This window comes from Podarcis pityusensis (genome assembly GCF_964106645.2).
Source record: "Podarcis pityusensis genome assembly, chromosome: 1".
Classification (NCBI taxonomy): domain Eukaryota; kingdom Metazoa; phylum Chordata; class Lepidosauria; order Squamata; family Lacertidae; genus Podarcis; species Podarcis pityusensis.
This window is the reverse complement of record NC_138028.1, coordinates 110488745-110513294: the sequence shown is the minus strand read 5'-3', so window position 1 is coordinate 110513294 and position 24550 is coordinate 110488745. Positions and strand designations below refer to the sequence as shown.

At 44.3% G+C, this 24550-nt stretch overlaps 1 protein-coding gene across 2 annotated transcripts in view; it reads right to left on the bottom strand.

The window, feature by feature from the left end:
- Window positions 1-24550, bottom strand: part of LOC308486382 (sodium channel protein type 2 subunit alpha) — a 97235-nt gene that overhangs the window by 59991 nt on the left and 12694 nt on the right. For both annotated transcript variants that reach the window (XM_081023195.1, XM_081023196.1), the window contains exon 2: window positions 947-1268. In XM_081023195.1, the coding sequence (XP_080879321.1) occupies window positions 947-1216 (270 nt within the window). In that variant the 5' untranslated portion in view covers window positions 1217-1268. The remainder of the gene's footprint in view (window positions 1-946; window positions 1269-24550) is intronic.

Here is a 24550-nt window from a genome sequence, read left to right as displayed (position 1 = left end):
AAATACCATTGGAATTTTACAGGACTGGTTATCTTCTGGGAAAGCTGCAAAACGGAAATAATATTTTGTCTACAGGGTGTTCAGCTAAAGGAGACAATAGAATTTTCTATTGAAGAAAGGAAGGGACTGAACGCAAGTTTTTGTTCCTGAATAACAATAATCCCTGCAGAGTTACTAAACTTCTGAATTAGAACGTTTTAGCAGCGGAACAAGAGGAAATTGGACTACAACTTGGAAAGAACAATGGGGGGAGTTTTATTAAAGATTTGAAGTTAAATGTTTTAAAAAAATAACTATAAAAAGAAAAAGCCAGCAAGGAGTTGGGGGAAATAGGTGATTTATGGACTTTAAGAATTCCAGGCAGATAACATGGTTTGGTGGTCAGGGGGAAATTAAACCGGGGACAGGGGGGGGAGAACTAAAATCCAAAGGCTTGTCAACTTTTTTTTCTGAATTGGCTCTTTTTCATCTATTATACTTTTCATTTCTTATTTCTTATATTTCTATTGTGTGGGGTGTCCTTATTATTAAAAAAAGGGAAATTGTGGAATGAAAATGGGGTGGGCCCTGGGGAGAGAACTTTTGTTTTTTTTATTAAGGGTATTGATGAGGAGTGTATAAATTTTAAATTCGAATAATGGTTTAAACAAATTAAGTTTCAATTAGAACTGAGAGCTTGTGGAGCCAACAATATGAAAGTGGAATATGGTAGGGGTGGGGGAAGGGGGGAGTCCCGGAAAGTGGATGTATGAAAATAAGGCTTTGAATGTACTTTAATCTTTACTTTCTGTATTTTTGAAAATTTTAATAAATATCATTTTTAAAAATAATAATAATAAGCGTCAGTAAGTTGCACGGGCTAAAAAGCATTCAGCCGAAAGGGTGCAGGATTTCCATCCCATCATATTCCGGTGGGACTTGCACTAAACTCACAGCAAAGACTCACTTTTTTGTTAAGGTAGTATGGGTCGAGATCCTCCAAGGGTTCTGACACCATTCCCGGAGGTATGTCTCCATAGATAAAGGGCAGTGATTTGCCAGCCTCCAAGTCACTATTGGGTTTTGGTTTGTTTTCATCGTCGTCGATGTCTTTGCGCTCTTGTTTGGGCTTCTTCGCTTTTTCCTCAGCGATGCGTTGTTCAATAGCTGCCAGCGATTCTTTCGTGAAAAAGCGGAAGCTGTCAGGTCCTGGTGGTACCAGCACTGATTGCGCCATCTTTTCATCCTGCACTTCTTAATTACAGTTGTGTCCCATGTATAAAAAAGTGCTAGGAGACACAAAACATAGGGGTTAGAGAGAGAGAGAGAGAGAGAGAGAGAGAGAGAGAGAGAAAGAAAACTTATTGGATTTAAATCCCGCCCTTCCTCCCGAAGGAGTCCAGGATGGCAAAAACCACCCCAATTTATTTCATAAAGCATTTTAAAAATGGTCAAGACATTCTAAAAACAGTTACAGTTAAACACATTGCTTTATCCAGTGATCTCAGGGTTCCCATGAGCAGCATTCTTTAGCCACCAATGGCCTGGGTAAACATGAATGCTTTCCAAATGCTGGAAGTTAATAATGGTGGTGACAAACTCACCAAAGAGGGCTTTCCACAAATGGAGAGCCATCACTGAGAAGGCTCTGTCATCGGTCAACACCAACTAAGCAGGCCCCGACGGCTGCATCAGCAACAAGGCCTCATCTACAAATTATAGGGTCCAATATGGTTGATACTGGAGAAGACACACTTTTAAGTAATTGGGTCCCAAGCCATTTAGGGATTTATATGCAACAGTCAACACACTAAATTGGGCCTGATAGCTCACTGGTTGTTTTGATTGATTGATTGATTGATTGAATTTGTATACAGTTGTACTTCGGAAGTTGAACAGAATCTCTTCCGGAATCCGTTCAACTTCCAAAATGTTCGGAAACAAAGGCGCAGCTTCCGATTGGCTGCAGGAAGCTCCTGCAGCTAATCGGAAGCCGCATCAGATGTTCGGGTTCCAAAGAACATTCACAAACTGGAACACTCACTTCCAGGTTTGCGGTGTTTGGGAGCCAAAATGTTTGACTCGCAAGGCGTTCAGGATCCAAGGCATGACTGTACTGCCCTTCATCCAAAGATCACAGGGTGGTTCACAACATAAAAATACAAAATGAGAACACAAAATACATAATAAAAATAATAACATAACAAAACCAATACTCTCCCCTCCCCCCCAAAAAAACCAACCCACATTTAAAAGGACATAGAATGTTAATCAGCCAAAGGCTGAAGAAAAATCTTTGCCTGGTTTCTAAAAACTTATCAAACAGCTTGTTAGCTAGGCAAGTGGATGTTTTCCTTTGCTGTAGTCCTCGCCTGTAAAATGAGGCATAATCATCTACATCACAAGGATTTTAAGGGAATAAAAATAACATTCCTAATATGTTAAGTGCTATTTTATTCTTCCCATTACAGATTAGAAATCATACAGTTTGCAAAATTCACTCAAGCACAACAACTCTATGCTAATAACACAGTAGCACATGGTCTCATCAAGCTGCCCATTCACTAACCTAGTAGCATTCTGCAGCCGCTGGACTGTCTTCAAGGGCAGTCCCACATGGAGCACACTACCGTAGTCCAAACAGGTCACCAGAGAACGGACAACTGAGGCCAGGCTATCCCAGCCCAGGAACAACAGTTAGCTGGAAAACCAGTCTAAACTGGGCATACACATTCCTAGCCACAGAATCCTTTTGAGACATCACTGACAAAGTGGGATACTGGAATAATCCCAGATTATGAACCCATTTTTTCTGTGGGGAGTGTAACCCTGCCCAGAACAAGTCATATATCCTAGTTCCAGGATATGGGAACCACCCACATTCCCACAGCAGTTTTTGCTTATTGGGATTCAGCCTCAGTTGAGGGGCTCCCATCCAGTCCAGAGCTGGATTTAGGGGACCGGAACCGATTTGGTCACACTGGGTGTGGAGCCTCCGGGGCACCACAACTATGATTTGAGTGAGAGGCAGACCGCCGAGTTTGGGCTCTGCACTGGTCTCCGCTGACATTTGAGACCCCGAGGTCCACTACTGAGTAAAAGGCTGGATTCTGGAATCAGCAAAATAATAACTGAGTATCTTCTCATACTGAAAGCAGTGCACAGGAGCAAGCTGAAACTTGTCTTTCTGCGTACTACAGAAGTGCATAGCATATCTGCATATACCCTCCAACATTTCTCTGATGAAAATAGGGATGTCTTATTCTATCATTAGGGACGCGGATGACGCTATGGGTTAAACCACAGAGCCTAGGACTTGCCGATCAGAAGGTTGGCGGTTCGAATCCCCGCGACGGGGTGAGCTCCCGTTGCTCGGTCCCTGCTCCTGCCAACCTAGCAGTTCAAAAGCACATCAAAGTGCAAGTAGATAAATAGGTACCGCTCCGGCGGGAAGGTAAACGGCGTTTCCATGCGCTGCTCTGGTTCGCCAGAAGCGGCTTAGTCATGCTGGCCACATGACCCGGAAGCTGTACGCCAGCTCCCTCTGCCAATAAAGCGAGATGAGCGCCGCAACCCCAGAGTCGGCCACGACTGGACCTAATGGTCAGGGGTCCCTTTACCTAAAAGATTCAGTGGTATGGCACCACTCCTGCTGCATCCAGAGGAATGTGATATATATGCATATATGCACAAAAAGCAAGGAATCGGGCCTGGACACTTGAATACAGCACCGTCCCGCCGAAAAACTTTACAGTACATAGATTTAGGGATGGGAGGAATCCTTAATTGAATTATGGGCTTGCTATAACAACAGTCAAACCCTATTCTTAAAAATTAAGCCTATTACTTTCAAATGTAAGCATTTTATTTTATTTTTTTCCTTCCAGAACTGAGAATGGAAATCTTTTCAACGCATATGTCGCTGGAAAATAAAAATAATCCGATGAAAAAGATGCTTAACGCTTAAATCCAAAGCGTAATCTGTGCCACATCCTATTTTTGTTTTTATATACATATATATAAACCAACCCAACCACCCTGAATAAGCAAAGCACATTATCCAAACAATTAAATAGTAACAGCAACAGAAGATTAACAGCTTGAGTGCCAGATGATCTATCGGAATAGCAAGGATAAGATGAATATGGCACGCAGCGAGGGAGTCTGCAGCCTAAAAAATTATCTCCCGCCCCCAAGGTATATACATAACAAGTGTCCATCGGCTTCGCGCCTCGGAGTCCTCCTCTTTGGGGAGTAACTGCAGCCTCTCTCTCCTCCCTCTCCGTCTCCAATAACACAGACAAACACACCACACTCCTGCAGGTGTGCACCAGGAAAACAGGTTTTGGTGCTGCGGACGAAGCGCACCTGCGGCGCTTCCGATGTGCAAAGGTTCCCTGTCACAGGCAAAACATGCGCGATCCGAAAAGGCGGCGGCGGGAACGTTAGCAATAAAAATGGGATAGTGGGTAGAAAACCATGTCTAGGAAACAGCGCGCGCGCACGCACACACACGGTCCTTTTGTCAAGACTGCAGATGCATAAGTCATGCATTATTACCCTTATTATAAGATCGTTCACTTATGGGGGTTTGGCACACGATCCTCGTGAAGATGCAGCAAAAACGCCACCGTCCTTTTTTCCTTCTTTATTTTGTGCGCGGGGGGGGGGGGCGAGTAGTGATGTTGCTTTTTATTTATTTTTTTAATGTGATTCTCCTTCAACAGACCACACCTAACTTCCTGCTTAAAGGATCTTGGTTACTGAAGTAAAAACGAGCATTTCCTGTGCAAAGAAGGGGCCACTCGGCGCTAGAAACTCCACAAGGTGGCGCGCGCCCGCGATCGCAAGGCGATGGGCGAGACCTCTTTGCGGGGGACGCTGGAAGAAGCCTCCCAGATCTGAGTGTTTTTCAAGCCCTGAGGCTTTTGGGTTTCAAAGGAAGGGTTTTAAGGGGGAGGCGTTTTCTTACGCTCCCCAAAAAAGCTCCTAAACGATGCACCGTGGTTCACCAGAAACAAACAAGAAAGATGTACGTGAAGCTGATTAGCAGACGTGGGTGAACGGAGCGAGTAGTTTGCAGTTTGAGGATCATTCGGAATTAATGTGGAATATGGCACGGTGTTTGGAGGGCTTTCCAGTTCAAATGGTGCATGGGGAAGAAAGAGAAATGAGGCTCAACCTCAAGGTCGTGGGTTCGAGCCCCACGTTGGGCAAAAAAAAGATGCCAGCTTTTTAGGGGGTGGACTAGATGACCCTCGTGGTCCCTTCCAACTCTACAATTCTGTGGTTCTGTGATTCATATTAAGATGCTCCAACGTGTTGCCACCCACATCACACAGGGGAGAGAAAACTCTTTACTTCTTTAACGCTATGTATAATGAAGTATGGGATTCGCTGCCACAAGCTGTGATGATGGCCTCTCCTCCTGCTGCCTGCAGGAAAAGTCACTGAAATTTGTAGTAGCGCTGAAACTTATGCCTAATCTTTATCCTCCCGTTGCTTTTACATATAGATTGGAATACACGCTGTAAGCCATCCTTCCTTTCGCAAGGTGCAACTGCACACAGCAGCGTCTATTTTTGTGGAGACTTAAGTTGTGCTTCTTCATTTTCTTGGGGGAAAAATAAAAATGAATGAAAGCTTTCCCCCATTAGAAACCTCTTGTGCACTGCGTGGATTTCATCGCATGAGGAGAAAAACAAACCCCTGTTAACAGGGAATCTAAAAAGCATCCCTTGCCATAAATGATGGAGTAGTGACTTTCTAGAGCCTGTCTGACTGCACTGCGTACTCATCATCAGGCTCCAGAGACCAGGAATAATAGGACAGTGCAGCTGGCTCTTTGTGCTGTTGTGTGCTCCACATCACAATAGGTGGTGGAGGGTGTGGGTGCCTGGACTGTTGATGCACTCGGGTGAGAGAAGCCAGGCTTGCCCACCAATTGGCTGTTCCTTCCAATTCATGCTGAGTGGTGACATTTTGATATGGCACTACATAGGCTTTTTTATATGTCTGGAGAGAGTGGCGATGTTGGAGAGGACTGTGTACAGGTGCCACCGCGATACACTTTACATAGCGGAGCCCTTGATTAACACAGTGGAAAACTCGCAGGTGTCTAGATATTGATCATTGGCTCTGCTGGCTGGAGCTGATGCAGGTTAAGAGTCCAGTGACACCTGCAAGGCCACAAGTTCCCCACCGCTGACCTAGAAGTTTCATCAGCTGCAGATTGTGACAGTCCACTTTTTGATGGAACAACTGCTCCAGTCACTGTGTGCAACAGCTTTAAATGGAATGGGACAGGCATCCATGTCTGGCAGAAATCAGAGATCGTGAGAGACTTCTTAACAGTATCTCCCATGCACAATGTTTGGCCACTCTCTCTCTCTCTCTGTCTCTTGACATCAAGGAAATGTATAAAACTATGGGATTTCCTCTCCAGGGAGCTCCAACAACCTGTGTGTGTCCCCAAGGAGAGTTTACAAGCAAAGTCTTGTGGTTCTTTCTGAGCTGGCTTTGGGAACTATGGTTATAAGATATGTAGATGCTTATTGTATTGTATTTTTGTTCTGGTTTTGTGGTTTTCTTTCTTTCTTCTCTAATAAATTTGCAATAAACATCAATTTAAAAAGATACAGAGGAAATGTGTGGGTTTTAAATGCTTCTTGCATTTCTAGCTATTTAATGTTGTGCCCTGGTAATGGACTGGATGAGAGCCAACAAACTGAAGCTCAGTCCAGATTAATTCATTACATGTCTTTAGGTGCCAGGCAAAAACGTTTCTCTTTAACCAGGCCTTTGGCTGATTAACATTCTATGGCCTTTTAAATGTGGTTGGGGGGGTATTGATTTTGTTTTGTTTTTGTTATGTATTTTGTGTTCTCATTTTGTATTTTTATGTTGCGAACCACCCTGTGATCTTTGGATGAAGGGCTGTATACAAGTTTTATCTTTACAGTATTACTAACAACAACAACAACAATAACGGAATACAAAAGGGTATTTGTACATTTCTCTTTCTAGTATACTGGCTGTCCCAGATCTTCAGGATATGGTGGGATATACACTGAGAGAAGTGCATAAGAATGAATGGAGCCCTTTCTCCTGAAGGAGCCTACTTGCCTGTTCCTTCATACAAAATAAGAAATCCGTCAGTATGTGGGTGCTCTTTAGATGTTTAATAGCCTATCTCCTGATATGTCACTGAGACTTGGTTAGTCAGGTTAGAAGAATAAAATCAAACTTGTTTAAAGTTCAGTCTTAATTGCACTTCACAGTTAAAGGCAGGAAGTACATAGGAGAGCTATTATATGCTTTCTGGGTATGCCAATGACAAGGCAGGTTTTCTTATTGATTTTTGCCTGCCTTCACTTCAGCTTCTGGTTGGTTAAGGGACTTAAACTAGCAATTTTGTCTGTCTCCATAGCTCTATGTCCTGTTGCTTTGACAACAAAGCAAGATGGATAGAGAGTAGTGGGAAGAGGACTGGTGGACAGCTAAGAGAAAAGAGAACAGGAACTAAACCGGGATCACGTTTTTAAATAGGAAAAAAAAAGAGGATAGTCTTGTTGCAGAAACCACTGTCTCTCTGCAGAAAGCACTTTTAGGGCTGTCCAATAGGCATGATGAAATACAGAACTGCTTATCCCCGAGGTAGTTAATTTTCAAGAGTTACGTAAGGAAAGCTGAGTGATTATTAATGTATGGACCTGCATTTCTGTGGGAGTTAAAACCGAATCTCTTCGTGTGTGTTATTTTCTGCATGGATAATCTTAAGAGTCTTAACAACCGTGCTTTTGCACATAGGTAACTTGGAACTCTCTGTTTCTCCCACCACCACCCACCCCCAAAATGGGGAAAGCCACATGACCCTTTGTGAGAGTAAACTCTGGTCTTAATTTTTGAGCAAAATAAATAAGACAGATGGTGGCAATTTAAACTCAAATGGCAGGAACTGCTCTCTGGAGTGTGAGAGAACAGTGAATATAGAATACAAGAATCGAAACATTTGCATCGCATAGGTAGAATGTGGCGATTATACCGTTTGGGTGGGCAAGTCCTGCAATATGTTTTAAAATCCATTTTAAAACAATCCAGCATCCTACAGTGAAGGAGGTGTTGCTGTCTTCAGATTATCTGGATTTTCAGCCTGCTTCTTCCGTATATCATCCACAATCCATGCAAACTGCTGGGTTGCAACATCCAAACGTCTGTGAGCGCAGAGGCCTTTCACTTTGTCTGAGCAGAAAAACAGAGGAAGCGCCTTTTGTCTTCCATGTGCTGGCAGAACTTTGTATTCTGTAGCAAGCAGTTGGTGAGGGTAGCAGCTTGTGTATGGAAAGAGTGAGCAGATTCTTCAGAAATCTGAAGATGGTAAAAGCCATTTCACAGTAGCTTTTTTTTTTTTTTAAGGCCATAGCGATCAATATTAGCTAGGGCTGGAACAAAACTGCAGACCTATGATATATTTAAGAGTACCCTTAAGTTGCAATGTGAATGCAGAAATTGTTCAAAAATATCTACAGCCACATGTGTGCTAGCGGATAATATTACACCTGCTTGTTATCAGAACGGGCATTCACATCAATGGGAGGGGACCCCTTTTATTTCCTGTGTTCCAGAATACATTGCTAACAAGTACAGAGCAGGAGCCTAAAGCCAATCATGCAGACAACTGACATTTATCAAGGAGCAAGTGTATTTGTGTATCTCAGAAATCAGCCCAGAGAAACACTCTAGATATCCATACCTAATTTGGGCCACATGCTGCTATCAATGTCTCTTTCTTTCTTTCTTTCTTTCTTTCTTTCTTTCTTTCTTTCTTTCTCGTTTACAAAAGGTCTTTAAAATGTAACTTTCATGTTCATTGCCCCTGTCTGTTCAGGGTGGAAGTTAGGATGGCTTTATGGAATGAACATGAATGCTTGCCGTGTGCTGTACAATGCTGTGGGTACAAGCACACAAATGGGTGGCTGACACATCTGCATACCTGCGTCTTGAGCACAGATATATAAAATGGCGTCTATTATGCACTCACTGGGAGAAATGGCAATGTGGAGCCGCTGCAAGTGCTTTAAGTGGGATGCAAGTTGTGCTCTGCTCAGGGACTTGTTGGAAGGTTTGTGTTGTGTATCTCATGGCTTTTCTGATCCTTGAGAATAGCTACCAGCTGAGGCATATACACCAGCCATCTGCAGCAGGGATGAAGAACTTGTGCCTCTTCAGATGTTGTTGGGCTCCAACTCCCATCAGCCCCAGCTGGCCTAGCCTATGTTCAAGGATGATGGGAGTTGTGGTCCCAACAACATATGGAGGGCCACAGGTTCCCTACTCATGATCTACACAGGAACAAACCACGTGTTGTGCACGTAGAAGGTTCCAGGTTCAATGTTGAGCATCCCCAGTTTTAAAGACCTTAGAGAGATACTGACAGAGTAGGTCTTGCTAGGCTAAACAAGCAAATAGCATATGCTTCAATATGTTGAGTTCCCAAACTGGGATGCATGCCTTCCCAGCAGTGTTCCTGCAGGAGTCATGTGATGTGCAGGAGATCACAGAACCCAAAAGACACACTTTTTTGGAAGGGTCAATGCTCTTGCATGAGTATACGGCACCAAAAAAATGTATGTTTTGGGGCACCGTGCAAGATCGTGGCCTGGAAAAGTGTTTTATTTGAGGGAAGATCTCAGTTTGGAATTGCGCAAGATCACGGTGCTCTCACCGCTGTGCTCTCATGGGCCAAAACAGGATGTCTTCTGTTTTCTTTCCAAGACACTTGTGGAATATGAATTAGTCTGACCTGGTATAAGTGTCAGTTTGGATTTTGTGATCCTCTCCACCATCTCACCTGATGAGTTACTGATTTTGCATTTTTAATTGTACTTGTATTTCGGAAGCAAAACTTTAAAAAGATGCAAATTTTACAAGCTGTAGTATGTGGAAAAGTCCCCCCGCCCCAACCGTCAAAAGTTGTTGAACTGAACTATAATGGGGCAGGGGTGGAACCCATAAAATGCACAGGCTACAATCCTAAACACACCTTCTTGAGCACAGTGAGAGTAAACATGCATAGGATTTAAACCACACTGTTAATGTGACTGAAGCATTATGGGCAAAGGAGTCCCAAGCTTTGCCTTGGGAACTTATTTTTTATTGGTATGCTTGTAAATATTTTAAAAATACGACAACTCCGTAGCATGCATTTCCTTCACATTAGATTTTTAGGGTTGTATCCAGCACTGTACGCCAACACTCTGTAGCAGATTTTGAGGGTGCACAGAGAAGAGAAAGGGAAGGTTACAGGGCATGAGCAGAAGTCTGCAGCACTGGCAGAACAACAGCGCTGCATGCCACCTTTACACCCAAATGAAGGCACTGGAAACAGGCGTCATTAATTGTAACATGACTATGAAGACCCGCATGCATAAATAGATGTGCTTCCTGTGTATAGGTAAAGGTAAAGGACCCCTGACAGTTAAGTCCAGTTGCAAACGACTCTGGGGTTGCGGCGCTCATCTCACTTTACTGGCCAAGGGAGCCAGTGTTTGTCCACAGACAGCTTTCCGGGTCATGTGGCTAGCATGACTAAGCCACTTCTGGCGAAACCAAAGCAGCGCACGGAAACGCCATTTAACTTCCCACCGGAGCAGTACCTATTTATCTCCTTGCACTCTGACGTGCTTTCGAACTGCTAGGTTTGCAGGAGCAACGAGAGCTCACCCCGTTGCGTGGATTCGAACTGCCAACCTTCTGATCGGCAAGCCCAAGAGGCTCAGTGGTTTAGACCACAGCGCCACCCACATCCCGCTTCCTAGGTATAGCAACCTGGAAAAAGTTAATTGCAACTTTTATTTTAGATTTGACTGGTATTATATCTATCCTGGTTGCCCAACCTGGCATGCTGTTTTGTTCGCTTGTTGCGCTGCTAGTTAATTTTATGAAAAATTGACCTCATTTCCACATCACCTTCATCTGTAGTTGCACAAAACTATGGTTTAAATGTGAACAGGCAGCATGGCTGATGCAGACTGTGGAAATTGTACATGCTTTGCTCCCCTCCTTCTGCTGTTCTTCGCCTGGGAATAAGTCACAGTCTAGCTTAGTGTTACGAGTAAACCTGCACTTGGTGTTTGTTTCTCTCCGGACTAGCCACAAGATTTCTTCTTGTTTACCACTCATGGTTTCTTTGTGGGAAACAAACCACAAGCCCAGGGTTCAGAAGGAATGCTAAGCTAAAGCATGCTCCAATCCTAGCAGGAGAAAAGTTTCCATGATTTCACCAGAGTGTACTTGTACTAGCACACTGCATGTGCATATTTAAACCTTAGCTCAGTTTTCATTGTGGTTTAAAGTGATGTGCAAATGAGGCCAATGACTTTCTAAAACCAGGACATTTTCTGCAGAAAAATGGAGTCAAGGGAATTTTCCAGCCCACCTCTCTGGGTTTAACACAGGAAGAATTGTTAGACAGTGGGAGAGACTCCCTAGGGAGGTGGTGGGCTCTCCTTCCTTGGAGGTTTTTAAGCAGAGATTGGATGATCATCTGCCATGAATACTTTAGCTGATATTCCTGCATTGGGGGGGGGGGGGTTGGACTGGATGACCATTGGGATCCCTTCCAACTCTACAATTCTACGATTCTTTTATTCTAACCCTGCACTGATGGCAGAAGTGTGTAAGGGACAGCTTAGGCAAGGTTGCTATGGTTTAGCGCAGCAAACCTAAATGGCTCAAGCAAATGAACCTAAAAATGGATAAGAAAAGGTGAAAAGTCATTAGAGTTGACCTCCGCTGCTGATAATGCTCACATCAGCTTCCCTCAGAGCTCTGGAGGAAAGCTAAAAGAGGTAGAAAATGACAGCTGCTCATACGGTCTCAATGTCACTGGGTTAGGCAATTGCCTCTTATTATTCATTATTGGTAATTCTAACATTTATTTGGCACAACCAGCTAACCAGGAAGGCTTAAACAAATGCAATGGCAGCAGCTAAATATGCAAGTCATCCTTCCCTTCCCTTTATTGCAGTAAACAGACCCCCCCTTTTTTTATTGGGGCACTTGGCAGGATTCAGACTTGTCATATTCAAACATGATAAATAGTCATTCTGTTTAGGTGGCTCTTGCATGCAGTCATACATGGAAGGCTACTGGTCTCCATCTCCTTGGATTCAACAATGGCTCCGAAACAATATGAAGCATGACTTCAAACAAGATTAAAAAAACACAGCATCCAACCATTGAAACAGTTCAGCGGCATGCATAAAAATATATCCGTCTAGGCTCGCACCAGATGCCTGTGTGAAAATATGTTTTCAGCTGATGTTGAAAAATCACCAGGGGTGGGGGGCACCACAGAGAAGACCCTAAGACAATTTACCATACAACAAGCTACACTTGTTGATGGGACCATGAGAAGATCCTCCTTGCCTGATCCCCAGGCAGGTAAGCAGCCTTCATTGTGTGTACCACTTGCTGGGTTAAGGGCAGCAGGCCTAAATCAGGTGTGTGCTTCAGTAGGGATGCTGGATATAGATTCAAATGTCGATCTTGATGTAGATGGTAACTTGTGCATTCAGTTGAAAACCATACAGAACAGGTAGATCAGCATTTGCACTCAGATATACACATATCCATTTACCCCCATGGTCCTTAAACCTATGAAACGACATTCTTATTCACATTTACAGTGTTTCTCAAACTTGAGTCTCCAACTGTTGTTGGACTACAACTCCCATCATCCCTAGCTAGCAGGGCCAGGGTCAGGGATGATGGGAACTACAGTCCAACAACAGCTGGAGATCCACATTTGAGAAACGCTCTGGAGGAGGAGTGTGGGTGAACCAAGCTTAGAGGTTAGTTCTGTACCCTTCATCCAAAATCCCTTGAGTTGAGAGGGGCGATTTATTCCTCCCCGCGAATTGTTAAGTGATGAAGATGCAATCCCTTTGGTAGCTTAAAAGTTCTTTTGGGGAACAGTGGAATGGGGCTTAGAGAATGTACACTTTGTATGGTGTGCATCAGATTCTTATTTCCCCCTTTGCAGCCACAGGATGAAGAGATGTTGCCTGTGTTTTCTAGTGACGTGAGAGCAGCACATCTGCAGTCGCTATGTCCAGGCAGGACCCTGGAGCAGATATCAAGGGTGCCACTCTGCAGAAGGAGCAGAAGTACTTCCAAATGTAGTAGGTAAGTAATACCACTTAGTGTCTAAAGAGCCCTGCTTCCCATAAAACCATTAAGGGTTTGAAATTGCCTAACTGCACAGCCTCCCATATCTGCTGGGTGTTGGGGTGTTTTATTGTTTTGTTATTTTGATATTTTTTTAAAAAACAGGATTTTACCACATACTTGCCGTGTTCCTCTCACATATAGGGGTCAACTCTGGCCCTGGCTGTTCTCCCCTCCCACACCCCATTTCGACACATAGTGTGACAGTCTCCTTTTTTTAAATTTCAGGGAGTGGTTAGGTGGTTGCCCGTTTTATTTGTCTGACGTGTTGCAGGCAGGAACTCAGCTGGTGTGACTCTGTTTCCAACAAGGTGATTTCAATGATGTGGAAATTCAGGAACTGCACGCTTTTCACACCCTTGAATCACCCATGCTAGATAAAAGTCACACTTGACAGGTTTCTGCCTGCTGGGCCTTTGTTGAAGGCGCTGGACTCCAGTTGCTAGGGGGGGCCAGCCAGGGGTCTTTCCACAGGACCATTCAAAAGCATTTACTGACTTCTTTAATCTTGGAGATGGGGAACTCCTATAAGAGACCTTTCAGTAACAATAAGACAGTTATGCTGTTTTCCACTGAAAAATGCAAAAAAGCAAACAAACAGCCCGCCACAAATCACAATATTGTAAAGTGTGCATTCCTATCCCAAACAACTAAAAACTACCTAAGAAAAAACGCACCCACCTTAAAAGAATACTAAAAAAATAGCATGACATGAAAGTGATTTGAAGAAGAAACCATGGACTGCTGCTAAGTAACTGATGCCACAAAACTGTAGGTGTATATTGCAAGCACAATTGCAAAGAATGCTGGGGGAAGGGGAAGCACTGCCATTTTTTAAAAAGACACATAATATAGTACTTTGCTCTTGTGAAGAAAATGTGCAGGCTGCACAACAAATATACCTTTGATGTGCAAACGAGAAAACTGGCCCTGTGCAGGATGGATTAAAGAGTCCACTTTGATATTGCAGTTGGGGGTGGGGAATGAGCCAAGTGTGTGTAGCAAGCTGCAAGAGAGACATTAAAAGTTTGCAAACAGGAACAAAGCCTTCCCTGCCTTCCCTGGATTGGCCGGCAGGCATCTCATTTAAGAGCTCCTGCTTAAAGAGAGGCATTTGCTGAATCCTATCTGGTGGTCCTTTTGCTGTGTCACCTGAGAATGCTAAGCCACAGCTACAGATGGGATTAGTCATCCTGAACTGCTAAAAATGTTGATGAACAAATGCAGAGAATGGATGGTGTTGGAATTCCAGTTTAGGTGTCAACAGAGAACTGGAGAGGGGGAGTATGGGCATTGCTTCCTCGCTTTTCCTCTGTGTTTAACGTACAAAAGATATTCTACAGGGAGATTGTTCCTTCTCTTCCTGTGAGCCTACTCTGAATCAGCCATCGCTGAATCCTGGTCATAGCTTGGGATGTTCAGGCACTAGCATGCCAAAAAACAAAACAAGGCAAGGCAAAACAGGTGTGGCTCAGGCAGAAAGTCTCCAGCTCTGTTCGTCTGCAGGTTGGGCTGGGAATGTCCCCCGTCTGAAACTCTGGAGAGCTAAATGAATCAGTCATCTGACTCAGTACAAGGCCACTTCCTATGTTCCCAAAACCTGCCACCTCCTAATAGAGCAGGAAGATCCTTGGCTGAGACTCAGAGAGCCGCTGCCAGTTGGTGCATAGATAATACCAATCTAGATGGAACAATTGTTCCGACTGGCAGTTCTTATGACCTGATGGCAACAGCCTTCGTCTGGTGCTGCCGCTGGAGGTGGATTTGGTTCTTGCGGCTGACAACTTAAAACAAAAACGTTCCCTCTTTCCTGCACGGATATCCCGCCTTTCTTCTACAATGGAACACAAGGTGATGCACGTGTGGTCCCCAGTTGGTCACCCATCTCAGCACTGACCTGACCCAGATCTTCAAGGTGCCTTCAGCCCATATCCTGAGACCACTGTCCCTAGACCTGGGCTCCCTGAACATGTCTAACCTTCCTCCTACCCCTTCACAAAAGCAATCTAAGCTTTGGGCCATCGCTACATCAGATGATAAATGGATTGTGATTATTAGCTATGATAGCCGTATCAAATTATGTATGATGAAGCACCTTGTTTTGTCAGTTTCCCCTTCCACCCTCTGCTTATGTCAGCTCAAGTAAACAGGCCTGCTTCCATCACCTCAGGCTTGGCCCTTAGATTTTAAGTGGAAGTTCTAATCCAGGGGTCAGCAAACTTTTTCAGCCGTGGGCCGGTCCACTGTCCCTCAGACCTTGTGGGGGGTCGGACTATATTTTTTTTGGGGGGGGGATGAACAAATTCCTATGCCCCGCAAATAACCCAGAGATGCATTTTAAATAAAAGGACACATTCTACTCATGTAAAAACACGCTGATTCCCAGACTGTCCGCAGGCCGGATCGAGAAGTAAAATCCGTACCCTTTCAGAGGAACTGGCCCATGTTTCTAGGAAGACTGGATCTGAATTTCAGCCTGCAGAGGGCAAATCCATTAGGGTACATGGGGCACTGGCCCACCAACTTCAGCTTGCCCTCACCCACCCCTACCTTCCTGCCTTATTCATAGACTATTCACAGCATCATAGAGTTGGAAGGGATCCTGTGGATCATCTAGACCAACCTCCTGCAATGCAGGAATGTGCAGTTGCCCCATACGGGGATTGAACCTGCAACCTTGGCATTATCAACACCATGCTCTAGCCAACTGAGCTGTCCAGCATGCATTCTGACTTACAACTAGTCAGCAAGGTAGTACTACCTGTCAGCTCTCTCCTCCTTAACCACCATGTTGCCTTTGGAGAACTCAGCAGGGAGGAAGATGGGAACAAAACTAGAATTAGCTGGCTCTGCTTGCCATTGGCTTTGGCTCCATCTGGCACCCACTCTGGCACCATCGACTTAGATTCCCTGCCTTCCCGTTTTGCCCGTCCAAATGGACACAACAACCACTGCTGATTTCAGCCCTTGGCAGGGGAGCCTCTGACCCTTTGGCGAACCTACCCATGTAGCCCTCTCAAGACACACTCAAACTTATATTAGCACAAGCTTGGAGGACAGAAGAAATACCAATGAAAGAACAATGGCAAGGGAAACTTATGTAATATGCAGAACTGGCAAAATTAACAGATAAATTACATGAAAAGGATAACAAAGACTTTAAAAGAGAATGGGAACCATTTACAACATATATGAAGAAACAACATAAAGAATTGGACTCACTGGCAGGGTTTGAATAAGCAAACACAATTGTATATAACAAAAAGTAAGATTATATGTATTGGGAAAATTTTGGGAAACAACATGCAGGGTGAGTAATATGGAAATAAAATAAAATGGGAATATGAGGGAAATCCAGGGGAGGAAATATGGAAAATTGTTAGAGAAATATTGTTAGAGGATGTATACATGGAAAAACCAATAAAAAATATTTTTTAAAAAAGACACGCTCAAACTAAGGGCAAATGTGTGGGGGGGGGGTTTAAAGGCATGTACATTAAGTGAGAAATGCCAGTAAATCATGGCTTCCTATCGCACGAGCATGTCTCTTGGCACCAGGGTACATGCCTTTTAAAACATACATTTGCCTCCCACAAGGAACATGATATGCTTTCACCACAATTTTATGAAGTGGCCCCATGTCAATGTGATAGCCATGATTTACGGCCACAAATATGAATCTGCTGTTACTAATCTCCTACTTATTTTAAACCAGAGATTTTCATCTACTGTTAACAAATGCATGAGGCAAGGTGTCATTTGAGTCTTGGATCTTTAGGGCACTGGGGTGAGTTTAAGCATGTGCAGAGTGCCTTTTTGCAGATCACAGTTCACAACTGCCTCCCCCCATCGCAAATGTGGGTTAGTGGTTCAGGCTTCCAGAGAAGATGCCAGGATTTCTTGTCACTATGCCAATGTGGCATAGCAAGTTAGTGTGTTGGACTAAGACTAGGGAGAACCCGGGTTCAAATCTCCACTCAGCCATGAAGCTCATTGAGTGACTTTTGGCTGCTCACTATCTCTCAACTGGAGTTATTTCACTGGGCTCTTGTAAGCATAAAATGTGGGGGGAGGACAGGATAGGATAGGATCTAGACGCAATGCCCTGTGACATCTTGCTTTGGGAAATTTAACACCAGTGTGAAGAAAATGGCAGAACGCAACACACCTGAAAAATATGTACCACTTATGATAAAAGAGAGAGGAGTAACCCGCCGCCAAGTACTACAGCCTCCACAAGAGCCATACAATTGTAGAGTTGGAAGGGACCCTGTGGATCATCTAGTCCAACCCCCTGCAGTGCAGGAATATGCAGTTGTCCCATACAGGGATTGAACCTGCAACCTTGGCATTATCAGCACCACACTCTATAACCAGCTGAACTATCCAGCCCAAGCTAACGGAGATAATGGAGAAGAAGTCACATACAGTATAAGTAACCCGAGCAGGACAAAACATTTTTCAGGGATGAGGGCCACCTATTCTACCCCTTTAGCAATCACTCGTGTTGTAGAATAAACCCCACGCTTAGATAACTGACTGAGGTGAGTAGGCCAGTTGCACAAAAGCATAAACATGAAGGTCGTGAGGTGGAAGGGGTAAGGAAAGCCAGTCCTTCATTTTGGGGGTGTACAGGGTAAAGAGAACGTCTTCGCCTCAGCAGATCTGCCTGCTCTGTGGGGGGGAAAAGGGACCCCGTAGCAGTCAACATGCTGCACAGCGAAGGGAGTGGGGAAGCGTTGCCTAGCAACCGGGCCTGGAAGCTGCAGCAGGGAATTGTGACCTGGCAGCTAGATGAACAGTGTGCGGTGGGGGGGGGGGGGTGTGCAAGCAAGGTTGTGTTTTTTTTATTCCCCCGCTATAGGATTTGAGACAATTTAGCATTTTTTAAAAAATGTTTTGTCACACCCGACATTATTACTGTTGTTTTTATCCCTACCCCACCCCCAACATGCTATATGCTATACGTCTACATGCTATAATAGAAGCTGCAAGCAATTCAGAGACAGAGAATCCGAACGGCAGAGGAGGGGGTAGTGGTGGAATTCAATGCTAAAAAAGGGAGAAAGGTGTGCGAAAAAAATATTCCTGTAGCGTTGTGGGTATGACGATTGCCTTGGCTGGGTAATGCGCAGCAATGCCGTGGGGGTGGGGAGAAGTGTGGCTTAATGGGAGGTAGGAATGGAATATGTCTTGTGCATGAAGAGACAATGGGGGGGGGCAAGTCGCACCAGAGCTCCTTGAGTAGCATAAATATCCAATTTCTTCTTGTGGCAATCATGGCAGTTGTTCTCTTGTGGAAACTACTACAGGCAAGGTTTCCCCACCCCAGCCGGAACTCACTGGAACTCAGTTCTGGCCCCTCTCAGGTGGGCGCCATTGCCATTATAAGAGAACAAGGGAGGCCTTCATGGTGATTTCCAGCACCTCTTTTCCTAGAAAAATAGCACTGACTACAGGCATTAAAGAAGTGGCCAAAAATTGGGGAGCAGGTGGCTGCTTCCTTTTCCAGTCTTCCATTGTTTGGGAAGGAGAGAGTAGGTCTTGACAAACCAAGGAAACTTCTTAGAGGTCAACTACTACCAATGCTATTTTTCTAGAAAAAGCCATTCTGGAACTCATCACAAACGCCTCCCTTGTTCTCTTATAAGGGCAATGGCGCTCACCGGAGAGGTGCCGGAATGGAGTTCCAGCTGAAAAAAGCCCTGACTACAGCCATAGCTCATTGATCGAGCATCTGCTTTCCATTATGAGTTGATCACAGGGATCTCCAGGGCACATCTTGTCTGAAATCCTGGAGAGCCACTGCTGGTCAATGTAGACAATATGGAATAACAGTCTGACTTGGTATGAGGAAGCCACTGCTTCCTATATTTCTAACTCCCACCCACCCTGACCATTGGGCATGCTGGCTGGGAATCCAGCAACCTCTGGAGATCAATGACATGAAAGGAGTTAGCTTCAAAGTCAGCATCGCTATCAAAGAAATTGCACTGCCATTGTCAAATCCAGCTCTCTCGCGTGTTGTAGCTGCAACACTTAGGAGGGATGACTAACTGAGAAGGAGAGGAACGAAAACATTGATATCACTCAGATAGCAATTCCTTCCACATTTTCCCTCACAGTGTCCTTGCTTCTAGCAGGGATGGGGGCCTTGTGACTTTCCGTAGTTGGACTCCCAACTCCCATCAGCCCCAGACAAATATGGCAAACGGTCAGGGAGGAGAGGCAGGATATAAATTTAGTGAAATAAATGAATAGCGGTGTATACACAAGGGTTGCGTTTCCTCGCAATAAATGTGCATGCAGTCCCTGGGAAAGGATTGGGTCCCTGTTTCCATGTTTATTGTGTGTGGGAGTGCAGTACTTAAACTTGCACTGTGCGCAAGATAGGAACATGGATGAGGTGTGCTGTGAGGACCACTGTAATAGGAAAATGTAAACATCTAAGTAAAATTCTTGTAAGGTTGGCAAGTTATCTTCGTCTTCTGTACATGCCATTAAATACTGTATATTAAAGTTTCAAATATACTCTGTGTGTGTGTATAAAATGTAAATACCTGAGACATTTTAAAAGCACAAGGACAGCCCTCCTGGATGAGACCAAAGGCCTACATAGTTCGGCATCCTGCTTTTCATGGTTGCCAGGCAGATGCCTCCGAGAAGCCTACAAAGAGGGTATGAGGGCAACAGCCCTCTCCCACTGAGGTTCCCCTTCAGCTGATATTCAGTCTGTGAATGTGCTGCCTGATTTCAGAGTCAGAATGTGCTGCCTGATTTCAGAGTTTCTATGTAGCCAGCAGTTTTGTTTGCAATGCTAAACAACCCAGGATGTGAGCCAGAGAGAGTGTGGGTGGGTGCCAACAGCTGCTACCATCACCAGATCTGGTGTTCATGGTGGTACACAAAAGGTCAAATAAGCTAAAAATGGTGATAGACGTGGGCAGGAATGGAGATCACTCACCAGTCTAAAAGACTTTTCAGCTGCCACAAAACCAGTTCACTCGGCACACCCCTTTCAACCTGATATGCAGCAGTAACTTATCTGAAAGTTTCTTCTTTATAAAATCATTTATGCTCTGCCTTTTGGCCCTTGATGGGGCCTCCAGGTGGCTTACAATTATATTTATATATGTGCATAAATACAATAAAAAAAGCATTAAATCAGAGCTATAATTTAAAAGTGGAGAGAGAGAGAGAAATCAGAGCTATAATTAGCACCATGAGCACAGATCAACACATTACAGTTTTAGGCTTATGCCTAAAAATGTAAATGTGTGAGTAGAGCAAATGGGTATTTGAAAATATGTGTGTCATGCAGGTACATTTGTCAGGACCAGAACTGACTGACTGCAGCTCTCTGTTAAATGTACTTACAGTAGCAAACCCAGGTGTGCTGCTATATAACTCTCCAACCGTCCTGACAAGCCAGAATTTGAGTGGCTTTGCCTTGTTTGGCTTGGCTTGCAATTGTGTTAATAGAAGTCACTGGCCTGGTTCTCATATCACTTTAAACCAAGCCATGGTTTAGCAAATGTGAGCTCCTGGACAGCAGATCATGATGGCTTTGCTTCTCCACGTCCATTTTGCTGCTGCACTTCATTGAGCTAAGCCATTGCTTGGTTGCAGTGTGTTGCCTGAACCCAGATTGGTGACTAACCATGAGCTGTAAACTGAGAACAAAGCAATGGTTTGGCTTAGCATGCTGCGTGAACCAGGCCATTGGGTACACTGCTGCAGCTAGCTATTTCTCTACAGGGAGAGCAAGCACTTTGGAAAATAGGCATGCACGACTGATAATTATTTGGATGGGACGGTAATGTTCTTGTGGCAATGTGGAATATGTGGAATCCCCTCCTCACAGGAAGTTGTCATATCTAGAATTCATCATGTTGTGAACATGCTGTGAAGCCAGTAAGAACCATTTTGAAGGTATCCCAGCCATTCTGGGCAGCTACCAACAAAAGGTCCATGGTCAGGGCCAATGGAAGATGTAGTCAACAACATCTGGAGGGCCACAACTCCCCCATGTCTTGAGTTAGAGGACTGGTTTTATTTATTTTTTAGTTCAGATAATGTATGTTCCTTTTTCCAGAGTCTTCAGTGCCAGATTTCAGAATGGAGCATAACTGAACATGAAAACATATATAGGAGCCTGGGGAAGTTAACATAGTTTGACTTCATTTAAAAAATAATAATGAAAATGCTCCTTTGTGAAGCTGGTGCTTCTAATTCCGAATGACAGAAAATTACGCACGCGCGCACACACACACCCTTTCAGTCAGATACTTTGTGTGGAACAAAATGAAGCCTATACTCACTTGAAAATTTTGCCATGGAGGGAGAAAAAAAGAGAAACGAATATTCAATACCATTTCTTTCGAAGTCAGGGGTGGAGGGACGGAAATCCAAAAAAACTTCAGACCAGAGGCCTTCACATCTCATGTGAGGTACTTGCTTGAAAGTTAGGAACTCCACAAACATATGGAGAGCACAATTATCCCACTCAGGGGCAAATGACACTTTCATGGATACTATATGAAAATTCTCCCTCGGGAAGCAAGCTGCTAGTGACAGTTCCCTACAGCTGCACAGTCCCAGCTGCTGTGGAGTAAATTCTGCCTATAGAATTAACTCAGCTCCTCCATGGATAAACATCAGGCTTTAGAAGGCATGTTTCCTGGTTTTATTCACCTTCCCTGGATGCACCAAAAACTGTTTGATCCACTTGTGTCCACAGACCGCAGAGCAGTGGGAAGAAAATACATACAGCCACTGATCCAAATCAGCAACTGGTTTCCTAGGCTTTAAGTTACAAGAACATAATGTCTGGCCTCTCTCTTTCCCTGCTACCCTGTCGATGTTCTGGCTCTTGAATCCTTGCTTGCAACAAAGATTCTCACTCCAGTGTAATCTTTTTATCCAGAGGTTCTCAGATATTTTTCCTAATAATGATTACTGGGCAGGAGATCATGATATCTGTAGCAAACCGATGCCATCTCCACACCATACATTTAAATGCACATTTAAAGCACATGGCTTCCCCCGAGAATTCTGGGAACTGTAGTTTTCCCCTCACAGAGCTACAATTCCAAGCACCCTTAACCTACCATGGTTCCCAGGAATCAATCAAAATTAATCCAGTGTACCCTTTAAAATGTGCCCAACCTAGTATGGTTGACTCACTTGGCGCTCTCGGCTGGTCTTACTAACAAGAAAGTGCATTTTGAATCATCATAGCCCAACTCCAGCAACAGCTTTTTGAAATATATGGAAATAGATATAATCACACCCACATTTAAAGGTGTTTTTTAAATAAAAAAAAATTGAACAGAAACTCACTTGTCATTTATACAGCTTGGCCAGTGATACACTATTTGCAACCCTCCAACACTTCTCTGATGAAAATAGGGACGTTCCATTTCATAACGATAATTTTATTATTTATACCCCCCCCCACACATCTTATTGGGTTGCCCCAGCACTCTAGGCAGCTTCCAACGTATATAAAAGCATAATTAAACATTAAACAAACATAAAAAACCTTGACTATACAGGATTGCCTTCAGACAGCACAGGGGTTGGATAAATCTATGCCCTCCACCATTTCTCTAATGAAAATAGGGACATTCTAAAGGAAAGCAGGTTGTGGGACGCGGTGGTGCTGTGGGTTAAAGCACAGAGCCTAGGACTTGCCAATCAGAAGGTTGGTGGTTAGAATCCCTGCGACAAGGTGAGCTCCCGTTGCTTGGTCCCTGCTCCTGCCAACCCAGCAGTTCAAAAGCATGTCAAAGTGCAAGCAGATAAATAGGTACCACTCCGGCAGGAAGGTAAAAGGCATTTCCGTGCGCTGCTCTAGTTCGCCAGAAGCGGCTTAGTCATGCTAGCCACATGACCCAGAAGCTGTACGCCGGCTCCCTCGGCCAGTAAAGTGAGATGAGCGCCGCAACCCCAGAGTCGGCCACGACTGGACCTAATGGTCAGGGGTCCCTTTACCCTTTACCTTTACGGGAAAGCGGTACATGCTGGGGTCAAATCAGAAACTGGGACAGCTTCTCCATATCAGGGACATCCCTGGAAAATATGGACACTTGGAGGGTCTGTGAGAAGCTCTGTTCAGCCTTACCATGGTTTTTTTGTTTGGTTTTTTTGGTGTCATCTCTGTAAAAATGGCTCCCTGTTGGATGCCTAATTCATTATTCCTTGTTCTTGCACCTCTTTCCAGTCTCTCAGGAGCAAATAGGCTGATCAATATTTTTTAAAAAAAACACAATGGAGCTGAGATGTCTGTTCTGTACAGCTGAAATTTGTTTTCTGAAGTAGCTTGTGTTCTATGGATATATGATGTTCTAGCTTCTTGCCCTGTAAAACGACATCTGTCCACTAAAAGAAAGGGACACTGGGCAACAGCTTTGCAGTTTGGATAGTGTGACCTACTCCTCTCATGTTCACCGCAATGGCCCACATTCATTCCATTGTTGCCTTCAGTTTGCTATGTGGATGGGCAAGAGCACATGAGAGTCCAATCAGGCAGATGAGGGGGCAGGGGAGAGAGAAATACTAGGGTTTCAGAACCAGTTCATACATCAGCACAGAACAGATCTGCATAATCTATGCCAAGGTCTCCCGAACTTGGGTCTCTAGCTCTTTTTGGACTATAACTCCCATCATCCCTAGCTAGCAGGACCAGTGACAAGGGATGATGGGAACTGTAGCTGGAGACCTAAGTTTGGGAAACCGTCGACTATGTTCTCCCAAATCAAACACAGCTTAAAATCCATATATAATAGCCCACCTACTGCAAACACAGGCGGATGTTGAGAAATTGGCAGGCCAAAATACATGCCTGGTGGGCTTCGTTCAGTCTGGCAGGTCAGAAACTGTGCAAGTCAGCCACAAAGGCAAGGAGAGAACAAACCTGAACCACATATGCTTCTTCTTTAATAGCTTCCACTTCAACAGTGTAAGTGGGGCATGCAGGTGAAATCCCTGAACCCCCACCCTCTTCCAAAAGAAAGTAGACTGTTGCAGCTGACAATGTTTGGAAACAACCACTGGTGCAAAATTCATCTGTGACAGTGGTATTGGCAACCAGCTATTTGGAGCCTATTCCTCTGATACCTTTTGATCCTCTTTGGCTGATCTTCAGGCTAGTTTTCTGTGGATTTAGTTCCTACTTCTGATCAGCAAATAAGTTACCTTAGAAGACAGGATGGAAAGCCTCTGACCCTTCTCCTAGCTGTTTATAAAATGGTCACTTACATCTTCCACCAGGGATCATGGGGGTTGTAATTCGTTGCCCATCATCCCACTAGAACATCTTCACTTTACAGATATTTGG